At 41.8% G+C, this 14,348-nt stretch overlaps 1 protein-coding gene across 1 annotated transcript; it reads left to right on the plus strand.

Moving 5' to 3' along the window:
• Positions 1-278: 278 nt before the first annotated feature.
• On the plus strand, positions 279-14,348 carry POU1F1 (POU class 1 homeobox 1). The gene is made up of 6 exons (XM_086631238.1): positions 279-420; positions 3,226-3,291; positions 6,460-6,705; positions 8,204-8,368; positions 9,838-9,898; positions 14,135-14,348. The coding sequence occupies exons 1-6, from the start codon at positions 279-281 to the stop codon at positions 14,346-14,348; spliced, it is 894 nt and encodes a 297-aa protein (XP_086487364.1).

Below are 14,348 nucleotides of genomic sequence, written 5' to 3' on the forward strand. Positions count from 1 at the left end.
TCTTCACCCCCCATTAATTGGACACGTATTGTGTTTGTGTGGGAAGGAAGGAGGCTCTATAGCAATATAGCAATATTGCTGGGAAAAGGACATTAAAATGGATAAAGGGATTTCCTAGCGGTATAAATACCTGCACACGACCTCCCTGTGCTCAGGAGCCCTCCTGTGTATGTATATGCAGGTAAAAAACCTGGAATAGAGCTCGAGCTGCTGTCAATTGTGCAGGATCTGTTCTGTTAGAAAACAGGGGCAAGTGGTTCTTTTGCCTGTTGAAGGGTATGACTTGCCAAGCGTTTGCTTCATCTGACACCTTTGTACCCTTGAATTCTGACTCTTCTCCCTCTCTGCCTCTGATAATGCATCACAGCGCCGCAGAGTGCCTGCCGGTTTCTAACCATGCCACCAATGTTGTATCTACAGGTACTTTTAAAAAATAATCTTGCTCTCGGTACCCTTCATTCGTAATGCTTTTGAATGATACGTGTTCATAGAGTTCTGCAATATTTAAAGTGCTTGGTATCAATGCTATGTGTGATTGGAACTTCACTAAACTAGAAATATTTTCTCAAAACTCTGCACAACTGAATCAGGAAAACCTCAAATGTTTGTGTTTTAGCTAAATTTATAGCTTTCTCTAAGTTTGTTACAGGATTAGGCTCAAATATGCTACCAATGCATTAACTTAGAACAGGTTCAAACACTGTTGCTGCTGTTATGACTCTATAGTCTTCAATGACAAGTGTTATGTAAATTAATAGAAAATTTGTTCATTATCTAACCAAAATTTAAAATAATATAAATTATTTTAAATAGGAAATGTATTTAAAACAAGTCAGGTCTAAATATCATTTGGGGAAGCTTTCAAGAAGGAAAAACAAACGTTGCTTTACAAAGCATTTTGCATACTGAATCGAAATTAACATTTCAGTGTGATGTTCAAAATTGGTGGGAGAAGTCCCATTAATATTTTTGAATTTTGTGTGTTTGTGTATATAATCCAATTAATTACATTTAAATACTAAGACTATGTAATCACTGAATTATGTGAGAGACAGAGAAAGAAAGTAAGTTTTCTTGCAGCCTTATACCTGCAGAAGTGGGATTCTGGAATACAGGGTTTGTTGATGGAAAGCTTTCAGGAACAGAAAAAGACATAGTTTTGATTTATTTGAAATTGCATTAAGGCAAGAATTTTATCTGGAGCCTTAAGAAGAAATGCAACCTGAAATTCATTGGTAATAAAACATTTTAATAAGAAGAAAAATCATGCAAGTAATGAAAATTGAGTACTGCTGATAGATAATATGATCTTATACAGTAAGCAGGAGGCTCAAAATATCCTAACAGGGCTGTTGGTTAGCACTGATAGTAGGAAATAGGAGAATTTAAATTTTGTATGAGGCCAAATGTATGTGTTTGTATCATAGTAGTACTCTTTAGATTCATCTGATTTGTAATAAAAGTATATAGTGACACCCAGCTGAAAGCATTTGCTGATTTACTTCAAATTTGGGTTTTGTTATTTTGTGGTTACCGTCTAAGGACAAATACCTCTGCTGTCAGTGGGAATTTTGTTTGCAGGATCACATCTAGCAGATGACCCTGTGAAGATGGAAGCAGTAACAGAGAGTAAAGGTTTAAAAATTTCATACGTAGATTCAGAAATTGGATTAAACAATGTCATTCTGGTGAAAGCGTCTAAGGAGAAATTATGCACAAAGTAGTTGTGAAAGAATTTTGAATGATGACTTAGGTTAAATATCAAAATCTTTTAAAATGCATGTAGCAATTCTGCGTCACAATAGAGGTGAATATACTTCTGTTCAAATGCTACACCATGTTATACAGCTCATGTTCTGCAGTATTCTTAACACTTGGATTGTTATTATTTAATTTTAATAGCATCACCCTCACTATTTAATTTTAAATCCTTATTAGCAAGTTGAAAATGTTTTTATATAAAAATCATAGTTTATGGATTATGAAATAGAAAAAACACAGGTAAACACTTAGATCTTATCTCAATAGAAAATTTGCATGGCTCTAAATGCATTAGTGCTATTAATGCAATCTTTATTTTGCGTACATTTATACTAATGTGGGCATGCCTGTTTTAGTAGATTTTATATCTGTATAAGTGTATCTAAACAGGATGTTTCACTCTTATAATTACTGTCGTAAAAAACAGAGATTCTAATTCCTAATTAATTATATTGTTTTGAACAACTGGAATGTGGCTCTAAAGTGCAGTTCTACGTATATGAATGCTCATGAACATGAATTTTTAATATTATACTTTATAGCAGTTGTTAGAGGAGACAGTATATGCATATCCGTGCTTACTTATGCATAAGAAACAACCATATCTCCCATTTTTCATTCAGCAAAAAATTATCTGTTTCTTTAGGTCCTGGTGATTACTGAGCACAGATCTGAAACACCACTGTGAAAACACTAGAGATAAATTAATTGTGTTTGTTGGTGCTGATGATGGAAAATGTTGATTTAGGCCTAAATTTTTAGAAGAGCTTGGAGTCTAGCATCCTGTTTCCCTTCCACCCTGCCAAAACATTCTGAAATGCTTTCAGTGGCTTGGCACTTCAGAAAATGTCACTTCTGGATGCCTCAAAGCAAATGTCCCAAACTGCTGCTTTTGGAAACCCAGGTCTTAGGCATGCATAAAATATTGCCTTCCTTGATGCCTATATTCACTGTGGGGTTTGCATGACAGCAAAGCCAATCAATTTTCTGGGAACATAGAGCGAGTTTTTATGTAAGATTAAATGGAAGATTAAATAGTGTGCGGAAGCTGGGTGGGGAGAGGAACTTACCTTCTCCTGGAGAGTTCAATTCTTCCCTTGCTCAGCAATGTATGTAAACTGGGTTATGCCCATAGATTATACTAAAAATAGTGTGTTGAGACCACAACATGACAATTTCTGGTCTTAGCTCAGAGGATAGCTCCCTATTTATACTGGCAGTCTCATTTGATGTGACCTGGCCAAGTGTCTGGACTTCCAACAGTGTTAACCTGATGGTTATTGCCCAGAGCTGAATGCTTACTGAATGCACATGAAAACTGTCTACAAGGGTACTGTCTGCCTCTGAACTTAAAGTCTGTGTCTTGAATCCTCACACATTTTCTTACCAATCCCATCTCTTTTGTCTTTGATCCAAACTCCTGTATCCGCTTTGCCATGACGACTTTGGGAAACGCTTTGGCAGGTCTTCATTACTCTGTGCCTTCCTGTCATTATGGAAATCAGCCGTCTACCTATGGGGTGATGGCAGGTAAGAGACATACCCTCAACTGAGTGAGATTTTTAGCATGTTGATTTTGGTCAGTTTGCCTTTAAAGGGACTGATTCAAGGCAGTAGCTTAAAGAGGACAGGACTGGGGTTAAGGCATTAAAGAAGGGGTTAGGAAATCAGGGATCAGTGCCCAGAGTTTCCCCAAACCTCTGCATCTCTCAGGAAATCATTCTGTATCTTACTTCTCTCTACAAGACTGGATCAGTGCTGTTGTTTTTGCTCACCTATGTCCACCTTCCCTGGTAATCTTCACTTTTTGATGGATCAGGAGTAACATACCCAATATACCTGTATATTACCAGTACCCGGGGTGATGGAGCCATGACTGGAGCTATAAAATGAAATGGTGACATAACGGAAGGATAGCTGAAATCAGCAGGCAGATCAAACAAATAATTGTGGATTTTTACACTCAAGAACATATGCTAGCATCTTGCTCAGTTTTCCATGTCCCAGACTGAGTAAGAGAGAGGAACTGTTATTCCATGCAAGTTCGAGTAGCAGTCAATGAGATAATGCCATGAAACAAGTACACAAGTCTCAGGAAATAATCGTGAGTCAGAGCTAATCCAAAATCAAACTCAACATTATATTTCACTTGAGAACGAAAGAAATATCAGAGTAAGTCAACATAGATTAATATATTTGCATAGGGACTTTTTAGGGACAGAGTAGATTTCCTTCACGGTGTGTGAATGTCCAAATGCTCCAGTTTCATTGTGCATTTATTTATCTGTTGCAAACGTTCCTGACGTTGTTCATATCCCTCAGAAAAGTTAATAGGTATTAAATAAAATATATTGCCCAGAAGTTCATTTTGTTTCATTCCAAAATAAATACAACTTGATTTTTCTCCTTTCATTTTTTAAACTTTGTACTTTTTTAGGTATCAAGCCTGCAACTCCAGAGATGCTATCAGCAAGTCTCTCCCAGAGTCGTATCTTACAGACATGCAGCATGCCACATCCCAATGTGGTAAATGGTGTCAGCACCTTGCAAAGCAAGTCCTTCTCTTTTTCAGTCTTTTCCTTTATTCTTTGAGAAGATCTTTGTTTGGTGGTTATCTGTGTGAAGCATATAAAGTATTCCTATGGGGTTAGAACCTCCAACGCTAGTGAGAGGAGTCAGGGCAGAAGACAAGAAAAGTAAATGGAGGAAGAAGTGGGAGGTTAATGAAGTTCTGAGTTCTACTACAAAGTTTTGTGTAATTTAGAAAATTGGGAAGGATGTCCTGAGAACCCGGAATTCACTGGCTGCTCCAGATACACTGAAGAGCATTAATATTTCTCCAATTGCTTATCTTTTTCCCCTTCAGGTCAGAGGCTCTTTAGCTCTATGTACAATATCTAGCAAAAAAACCACAGCTTTCAGTCTGAACTGAATCTACTTATTAAGTCTGATATTTGTGAACAATAATGAGATAGTTTTGTTTTGGGCTTGAGCAATTTCTTTTTAAGCCAGAATGATCGTTCTTAATGTGGTGGTTTTAGGTTTGAGGGTTTTTTTTTGTTTAAGTGCTTACCTGTGTACTTTCCTCAAACAAATTTTATGCCAAAGCTAAACCAAGGTAGTATCTTGTCTGGGCATCAAATAATATTTGCATGGAAATATTCTTTGTACCAGAAAATAGAGACTGGCACGTTTCAAGTGACTCAAAATGACATAGATCCATCAATCTCATTGTGCTACTTAATTCCAGCTGAGGTCCTAGATTGCTGTTTGTTTATGTTTGGACCGCTTACCATCTTATTTATGCACATCACAGTTTGTGTCGTGGTTTTTTTTTGGACTGAGGGTCGAGACAAGAACCGAAAGGGAGCACCCACCAAACATGGTCTCGGGCAAAACATGACTCAGGCTTTCTTAATAAAACAAAACAATTTATTAACAGTTACTAAACAAAAGACAAAAGGGAACGAAACCGGTTACTTGAGAGGAGAAAGAGAAAACAAGGCCCGATCTTAAAACAACACCTCCCCACCCCCTATTTTCCTTTCGTTCCTGGCTCTGTCTTCCCCCCAGCGGCGCAGGGAGACAGGGAATGGGGGAGTACAGGTCAGTTCATCCATGTTGTTAACTGCCGCTCCTTTCTTAAAGGAGGAGGAGTCTTTACACCATTTTTCCCTTGCTTCGGTGGATCCCCTACTCACGAAGAAAAAGTCCCCAAACTTTTCCAGTATGAGTCCTGCCCGCAGGATTGCAATCCTCCCCATGGATCGCACCAGTTCGGGCTTTACCAGTCTCGGCCTCTTAGGGAGCTGCTGCCACTCGCGTCGGCGTGGGTCGTCCCACGGTCTCCAGATGTCTCCACGACCTCGTCGTGCATTCCATGCCCCATTATCAACAGTACCTGGTCGCGCATCCCCTGCTCCACGACCTCTCCTGGGCTCAGGCATCTCCTTCCCGACGTGGGTTTCTCCACAGGCCACGAGTGGGTCGCTGCTCCGCCGAGTACACCCTGGCTGCAGGGGGGCCGCCTGCCATCTCCACACCGATTGCAAGGGAAACCTCAGCTCCAGCACACCTCCTCCTGCTCCATCTTGGCTGACCCGGTCGTTGTGGTTGTTTTCTCTTAGATATTAATCCTCTCTAGGGGAAGCTCGGCCCGGTGGGCACCCCGGGAGTGGGGCGCTTACCGAGTCCCCCATGCGGCTCCCCCGGCGCCATCTTGAGCACATGGCGCCGGCCCGGGCCCGGGCAGCCGCCCGGCCGGGAGCCAGGAGCGAGGGCAGCGCCCTCCTGCTCTCTCCTCGCTCCTGAGCAAAAAGCCCTTTCCCGCCCCTTTGTCCCAACTTAAATAGGGCAATTCGCAGAGGCGCCGCCTTAGCTCAACCTCCCCCGGGGGGGATGGGACTCAGATCTGGTGGCACAGGGAGCAAATCCCCTCCCCTGCCACCAGAACACCCCCCACACACATCAAACTATCACAGTTTGCTATAAAAAAGGACGGCTATGGCCTGTGAAAGTGTCTGTTTGGTTTCATGTATGAGGACAAGAGAGAGACTGTATCTCCTAGGAAATGCTCACTCTAGGATACTTTCGTGTATGTTATATAATAAGTATTACAGATATTGATGATGAAGGCATGTTTTTATTGTGTAACAATAGAGAATTACTGTACTGAGGGTTTTTTTTGGTGTTGCTCAGGTAGCCTGACCCCTTGCCTTTACAAATTCCCGGAGCATGCCCTGAGTGCCAGCTCCTGTGCCCTGGGTCACAGCTTCACGCCCATGCACCAGTCCCTCCTCACAGACGATCCCACCACCGCGGACTTCAAGCAGGAGTTCCGCAGAAAAAGCAAGTCTGTCGAAGAGCCCATCGACATGGACTCCCCTGAAATCAGGGAACTGGAGAAATTTGCTAATGAATTCAAGCTAAGGAGAATTAAGCTGGGTATGTGCTTTATGTCTGCAAAGAAAATGCTGGAAAATTCCAATGGAAGTCTAATTATTTCCAAATGGTTTACAGTCTAGCCTCTGTAGTTGTCTGATCATAACTCTAATCCTGCCTTGCACTGCCAAACTTTCCCCGTTTCTAGAAGACTTGCACAGAATTAACGAACTTCAGCTTTTTGCAATTTAGTACGCAGAAAGTGACTTTAAACTTTCCTGACCTTAAATTATTTGTCTTAAGTGCAGAGCAAACTATTTCTGTTTATTAAATTGCATCCAGTAGCAGGTGTGTTATTTTTCACAGCCCCAAATTTTCTGCGATTTAAGGCAGCACATGCTCTCACCTCTTATGCCCATTCTCTTCCGTATGAAGAGTTCTATCTCACAAGATGATGTGATGTCATTTTGGTATACAAGTTAGGTGACGTCCATGGCAAATCTTTCATACCAGTGAGAAGCTTCTCTTCCTGTTTGATTTTCTTATGCCAAGATACAGGTACAGCAGCAACTGCTATCTGTTGCTATGTGATAGCTGCTGGGGTTGATGCGAGACAGATTGCATTAGAGGGTCCCTGGTGAGCTGCTTTCCTTATTTGTGAAAATAAGGACTGAAACAAAAAAATTAAGGTTTAAAATAGTATTTTCAACTTTGTCAGTTTTGCTGTGTATCATGTACTTAATGTCAGCCGCAGCAATAGAAACGTTTGCCAGGCCCTAAGATATTAATCACTGTAATTATTACTGCATCTTCATCCTGATTTGTGAGGGAACAAAACCTCCTCTGATGCAGACAAAAGACACAAAGCCTGCAAGACTGGGCTTAATGCTCTGACGGGAAAAATGCAATTTGCACAGGAAAACCACTCTAAGGTTGAGCTTTACAAGGGAAGACAGAGGCCATGTGCACTGTGGGTCTGAGACTGAGAGATACAGAGCCAGTGCAATCAAAATGGAGGTAAAAAGCTGCCTCGTGAGACACTCAGCATCTAAAGAGATTGTGCCTGTTCTGATGCAGAGGCGGAAAGGGAGGATGAGAAGCCAGAGCCCTGAGCGCGGCAGATACACATTCAGAGCGCTGAACACGAGCTGCTGTCACAAAGTCAGTGTCAGCACAGAAAATGCAGCGGTTCTCTGACCGCTTCAACTTGGTTGTTACAACAAATAACAGGAGACCAGCGGTGCTGCCAGGGATCAGCATATTGCCTTTGCACCATCTATAGAAAGAAAGATATAGGGTCTGGATCCTTCTCAAATCCCTAATCTTGGAGTTTAAAACTCTACTAAATCAGTGTAAAATTCCACTGAAAGCAACAGGACACTGAACACGTCTCCGAAGTGAGTTCAGAGTCAGCCACAGAGATCTCTGCAGAAAGCCCATCCTGAAGATACTGCAGGCAGATACTGTTCACAAGAGCGAGCAGTGAAGGGCTAGGCATCTCAAAGAAAATAACCCTTTCTAGAAAGCTCCACAGTGACTTTTTTCTCTTCGTTTTTGACAGGTTATACACAAACCAACGTTGGAGAAGCACTGGCGGCTGTGCATGGCTCTGAATTCAGCCAAACTACTATTTGCCGGTTTGAAAACTTGCAGCTGAGTTTCAAGAATGCCTGCAAACTGAAATCAATACTGTCCAAGTGGCTGGAGGAAGCAGAACAAGTAGGAGGTAGGGAACTGAAATCTTCTAAATATTGACTTGCATTTAAACCAGAATCCTATATATATGTTGAAGTACTTGTATGTGTCTTCTAGACTAAAGTTTTTGGTTTACTGGCTTTAAATATTAAGGTGTGCTTATATTAAATTTTGGTTATCTTTTTGGGTGAGCAAGGAGGGGCAGACTGAAATGCATAGAGGGTAGAGAATAGCAGAAACATCACTTGGCCCACTAGAAGTAATTTCTTTCAGTTCCATCACAGCAAACTAGAACCACTCCTGTACCGTAGGTCAGAGCTATTAGCAGGATCTCCGGGCAGCCCATTTAGCAGCATATGTGGATTCTTCACTAGCAAAGGACTCTTCCTTACAGCCCCTGGCATGCGAGATGCGGCCATGGGGGAAGGGGTTTGAGTTCAGCTGAGGCAGTGGTCTTTAAATTCTGAAAAGGAAAAGCATGGCATAGAGATTTTTGATACGACCTTTTTGCTGCTTGGGGATTCCCGTCCTTTTACCCAGTTACTTTCCAGTTGCGCAAGAGTCATGAGTTTCACTGGGCAAAGCGTACTTCAGCATAGGTTGGTTGATTTAAAAGAAATAGGTTATTTTAAAGAACAGCCTTTTCAGCTGGATGAATTGCGATGCTGGGAAGCAGTATGCCTGGAGGTGACAGCGAAAGTCAGGACTGTCACTGTGCAATAGTCACCTAGCACGGGAAGAAAGAGAAGATGATCTTAATGCTACTTCTTGGATCCACCATTGTATTCAACAGTAGGAAATGTTTTTTAACAGCTGCTTCTGCCACACACTTCAATTTCCTTTGAATGAAGTGCAGAAAGCTTCCTTCCTCTGTAACTGCACTAGAAACCAGAAGCTCTCCTTATGTGGCTGGGACGTTGCAAGAATCCTTTGTGAGGGCTTTGGGGTGGGTAGCAGCTGCTGACTGCCCAGGAAATGTTACAGGCTTCAGCTGCAGGGTAAGATCATGCGTACAGGCAGCAGCCTTGGAGAAGCAAACGGGAACTTGTCCACCAGAAGGTGGGGTGGAAGAGGCAGATAAATAAATGGGGTTGGGGGCCGAGGCTGTATTTCTGAAGAAAGAGGGCAAGGTAGCTGAGGGGTATGGAAATGGACACCATCTCCCTAGATTGTACCCTGCAGGGTGGGAGGAAGAAGGTATGTGAAAGGAGGGGGCTGAAGTATGGGTCCACAGGTACATAGGCGCAGAGCCAGTGCTGTTTACATCTTTCCAGTAGCACACCATTTTTGCTTATAGCAGTTATAGCTGGAGGTAAAACAATGACCAACTATCTTAAAGAAAAAAGTGCTCCTATGGGTGGTGCCACTCTTACTTGCACCATTATCTCTTATGCTTTCTTCTGTCTTCAAAGAAAGAGACTTTTTTTCTGGAGATCATTGTCCTTGTTTTCCTTTCTCTGTGGATGGTAACTGCCAGGTTTGGTTTTGTTTTAAATACAGCTTTATACAATGAAAAGGTTGGAGTGAATGAGCGGAAGAGGAAACGCAGAACCACCATAAGGTAATAAATATTTGGGGCTTTACATGCTAGAAACCACTTCGGCTAAGATGCTTCTTTTTCTTTGGTTCGAAATCAAAGTGTTATTTTCTATTAATTAACCCCTACACCTAGTGTTTCAAAACAGTTCAGCATTTTGAAACATTCCAGTGAAAAACAACAGCATAACCCTCCAAACCCCCAATTTTCTCCAAGTGTTCTACTTTTCCCAAATTAAGACTTTTTTTTTCAACACACAACACACTTCAATATTAAAAAATATTTCATTCTAATTCTGCCCAAATTTTATAGTATCTATATAGCGAATAAGGTATGGGAGACTCTTGTTTCCATTTTGGGAGGTTCTACTATATACCAAAATAAATTGCATTATTTTGCCAGAGAATCGAGGCCTTGGAAGCTTGAAGGCAAGCTTTTACATGTAATATTGCATCCCTATCTCTGTCACTGGATTCTTTGGAGTTCCCAAAGAAACATTTTAATGAGCTAAAGGGAAAAAACAGGTAGTTCTGGGAACCTCTTTCTCTTATTTCTCACATCTCTGGCAGCCAACATCTACCATTTATCTAGTCTCAACTCCAAATGGAAATCAAGTAGGCTGGTAAATCATATTACAGAAACAATTACCAAATGGGCAAAATGAGATTGTGGTATTTTCTTCTCCTTTAGATATCCTAGACTCTTATAACCTTTGGTGAAGAAGAATTCACTCAGGGAGCCTCCAAGGAGCTATAGTATTCTCCTACAGGAAGAGCATTTGGCTGCCTCTGGGCACAACTCTGATGATGTCAGGTCCTACTCAATACAGTGAAGTCCCTGTTCTTTGAATAGGGATCATTCCTGATGCGCCGTGCCACCTCGGGGAAACGTAGGCTGCTCTACTGTCCCACAACCACAACATGTACCTTCTCCTCTCACATTCAACTTGAGACTTGCTTTCTGAGTCATAGAATCATAGAATAGCTTGGGTTGGAAAGAACTTTTAAAGATCGTCTAGTCCAACCCCCCTGAAATGGGCAGGGACATCTTCAACTAAGTCAGATCGCTCAGAGCCCCATCCAGCCTGACCTTGAGTGTTTCCAGAGATGGGGCATCTACCACCTCTCTAGGCAACCTGTTCCAGTGTTTCACCACCCTCATAGTAAAAAATTTCTTTCTTGTATCTAGTCTAAATTTACTGTCTTTCAATTTAAAACCATTGTCCCTTGTCCTATCACAACAGGCCCTACTAAAAAGTTTGTCTCCATCATTCTTATAAGCCCCCTTTAAGTATTGAAAGGCTGCAAGAAGGTCTCCCCAGAGCCTTCGCATCTCCAGGCTGAACAACCCCAAGTCTCACTGCCTTTCTTTGTAGGAAAAATGTTCTATTCCTCTGTTCATCCCTCTGAACCTGCTCAATCAGGTCCATATCTTTTCTATGCTGAGGAGTCCAGAGCTGGACACAGTACTCCAGAGTGGAGCAGAAGGGCAAAATCACCTTCCTCGACCTGCCGGCCATGCTTCTTTTTATGCAGCTCAGAATACGATTGGCTTTCTGAGCTGTGAGTGCATATTGCTGGCTCATGTCCAGCTTTTCATCTGCCAGTACTCACAAGTCCTTCTCTGCAGGGCTGCTCTCAACCCCTTCATCCCCCAGCCTGTATTGATACTGGGAGTTACCTTGACCCAGATGCAGGACCTTGCACTTGACCTTGTTGAACCATGAGATTCACATGGGCTCACTTCTCAAGCTTTTCCATGCCCCTCTGGATGTCATCCTGTTCCTCAGGCATGTCAACCGCACCATTCAGCTTGGTGTTATCTGCAAACTTACAAATCCCACATTCTATGTCTATTTAACAGTACTGGTCCCAATAAAGACCCAATATGTCCATGAGGGACACCGCTCATCACTGATCTTCATCTGGATATTGAGCTGTTGATCACTATCATCTGGATGTGACCATCCAACCAACTCCTCATCTACCGAACAGTCTATCCATCAAATCCATATCTCTTCAGCGTAGAGAGGGATGTTGTGGAGGACCATGTCAAAAGCCTTACAGAAGTCCAGACAGATAAAATCCATAGTTCTTCCCTCGTCCACTGATGTAGTCACTCTGTCACAGAAGGCCATTAAGTTGGTCAGGCAGGAGTTGCCTTTGGTTAAGCCATGCTGGGTGTCTTGAATCACCTCCCTGTCCTCCATGTGCCTTAACATAGCTTCTAGGAGGATCTGTTCCATGATCTTCCCAGGCACAGAGGTGAGGCTGACAGGTTGGTAGTTCCCAGGATTCTCCTTTCTACGCATTTACAAAACGGGTACAGTGTTTCCCTTTTTCCAGTCACCAGGGACTTCACCTGACTGCCAGGGCTTTTCAAACATCATGGAGAGTGGCTTGGCAACTGTATCAGACAATTCCCTCAGGACTCTGAGATGCATCTCATACATTATATTGCTTTTGATATAAGGCATAAAATTAAGATTTGATTTCTCTCTGACTTTTGAATTAAGTATTCCTCTGAGGGGATGATTCTCAATTAGGAGTGGATTTGGAATGGGAGATGCTTCATAGCTCATTTGCTCATCGCAGTACCTCACAAGGGATGAAACTTAACTCTTCAGAGGCCAGTTTCTCCTCTCAGCTTCTCTCCAAGACAGTAAGGACTTGAGTGGTGGTGCCAAGACCTTCCCTAGTTTATGCAGTACGGCCTGCATGAGAGCTGTGAGCATCTCTGTCCTGAGTGTTTTCCTCTGGCTAGAGGAGCCCACTGAAGACTGTTCATCTGACATTGTGAGGTCTGATGTTGTTTTTTAACAGCTATTGAGAAAATCAGTCCTCATATTAAGCATTTTTTAATTATGCCTGCTTTTACATCTAACCCCAATGCATTGGGAGTGTCAAATATGGCAGGTTGTCAAGGGCACAGGTAATTGAGGGGAAGTTTAGGACCAAATCCTATATAGTAAGAAAATATTAATGGTTCCTTCGAAGACATATAGGACCTCAGTTTGAAGACCTGTCACTAATCAGGGCGATGGACTTTGTCTGAACTGCAACCTTACTCTTAGCAATTCTTAACGGATGTTTGAAGGTAAACTAGAGGTAAAACAAAAGTCCCACAAAGTCAATTAGGTTAATAATACCCTCAGCAAAAGCTACTTAATTTGAAATTGTGGAAGCTATTTTATTTTATACTTCAATCAAAGCCTAAGAAGCTGTTAGTTAAAAATTACAATGTTTCTATACTTCTGCATGTGCAGAACACCATGCTACTAATCGGTGTTTGGTGATGTTACTAAATATTGTAAAATTTACCTGTAAGCGAAAGACCAACAACATACTACAGACGAGGTACTTAAATAACTAGAACTCCAGCAGATACTCTGTATGTATAACAGAAATGCCTGCACCTGGTTTCCAGAACAATGCATGAAGTGCCCTCTTGTGTCCAAAGGATCTACAGCTACTGCTGAAGCTCGTTCTGGAGGCGTCCCGGTGGCCCGCGAGCATGTCGCAAATACTCGCTGTTTTATGAGAACACGTGATGCAAACGGGAAGCAAATTCTGTCTTTTTTCCAAATAAGAGAAGATAGTAGTCTTAACTTATATTATTTATTGCACCACTCAACTAGGGTTAGTAGATTAAGGCAGACTTTTAGAAAATGTGATGTTGGCTGAAACAGTTTACTGTAATCTCTGCGATTTCTAGAAATACTCTAGTGCCCTCTCTATAACCAAACGAGATGCAGAACTTGATAAAACATGCAATATTTTCCAAATTGTAAGTGATGGAGCTCTTCCTCGTTGTAAACCCAAATGATTTGAAACAATCAGGTAATCCCAGTGACATGTGTTTGCTGAACCCCTATGACACTGCTGTGACTGGGGCAGAATGGGTGGTCAGGCTTGTTCCAATTTCTGTGATCCCATTCATGACTAGCTAGTAGATTTATCTCCTAGAGAACATCAAGAAGCAGAAATATGTCATGATTATCACTGAAATTGTGCTGAACTTGATGCTAATTTGGCCTTTAAATTACTCTGTGCTGAAATTCTGCATGATGTGATGCTGTTCATGCCAGCAAAGAACTGTAGTGTACTTTAAGCTCTGTGGGTTTCCTTTACATAGAAAAAGAGTAAAACAAAACAAAGTCATTATCTTCAGTGCTTTTAATTGACCTTCTCCTGAACTAGTGGTGGAAGTCTGAATGTGTCAGAAAAGTTTTTAACAGTGAAATTTTATCCCTTTATCCAGCATCGCTGCCAAAGAAGCCCTAGAGAGGCATTTTGGAGAGCAAAGTAAGCCTTCTTCTCAGGAAATTATGAGGATGGCTGAGGGGCTCAATCTTGAGAAAGAAGTTGTGAGAGTTTGGTTTTGCAACAGAAGACAAAGGGAAAAAAGAGTGAAGACAAGTTTGCATCAGAACGCCTATAGTTCTATTATCAAGGAGCATCATGAATGCCGGTAA

The sequence above is a fragment of the Tauraco erythrolophus genome, chromosome 1, assembly GCF_009769465.1.
Source record: "Tauraco erythrolophus isolate bTauEry1 chromosome 1, bTauEry1.pri, whole genome shotgun sequence".
NCBI lineage: Eukaryota > Metazoa > Chordata > Aves > Musophagiformes > Musophagidae > Tauraco > Tauraco erythrolophus.

Bases quoted from the DNA above. Each gene is read 5' to 3' on its own strand.
- POU1F1 (XM_086631238.1), top strand. From the start codon at position 279: ATGACTTGCCAAGCGTTTGCTTCATCTGACACCTTTGTACCCTTGAAT. The intron at 3,292-6,459 runs GTAAGAGACATA...GGTGTTGCTCAG, and splicing joins TACCTATGGGGTGATGGCAG to GTAGCCTGACCCCTTGCCTT. The intron at 9,899-14,134 runs GTAATAAATATT...CCCTTTATCCAG, and splicing joins AAACGCAGAACCACCATAAG to CATCGCTGCCAAAGAAGCCC.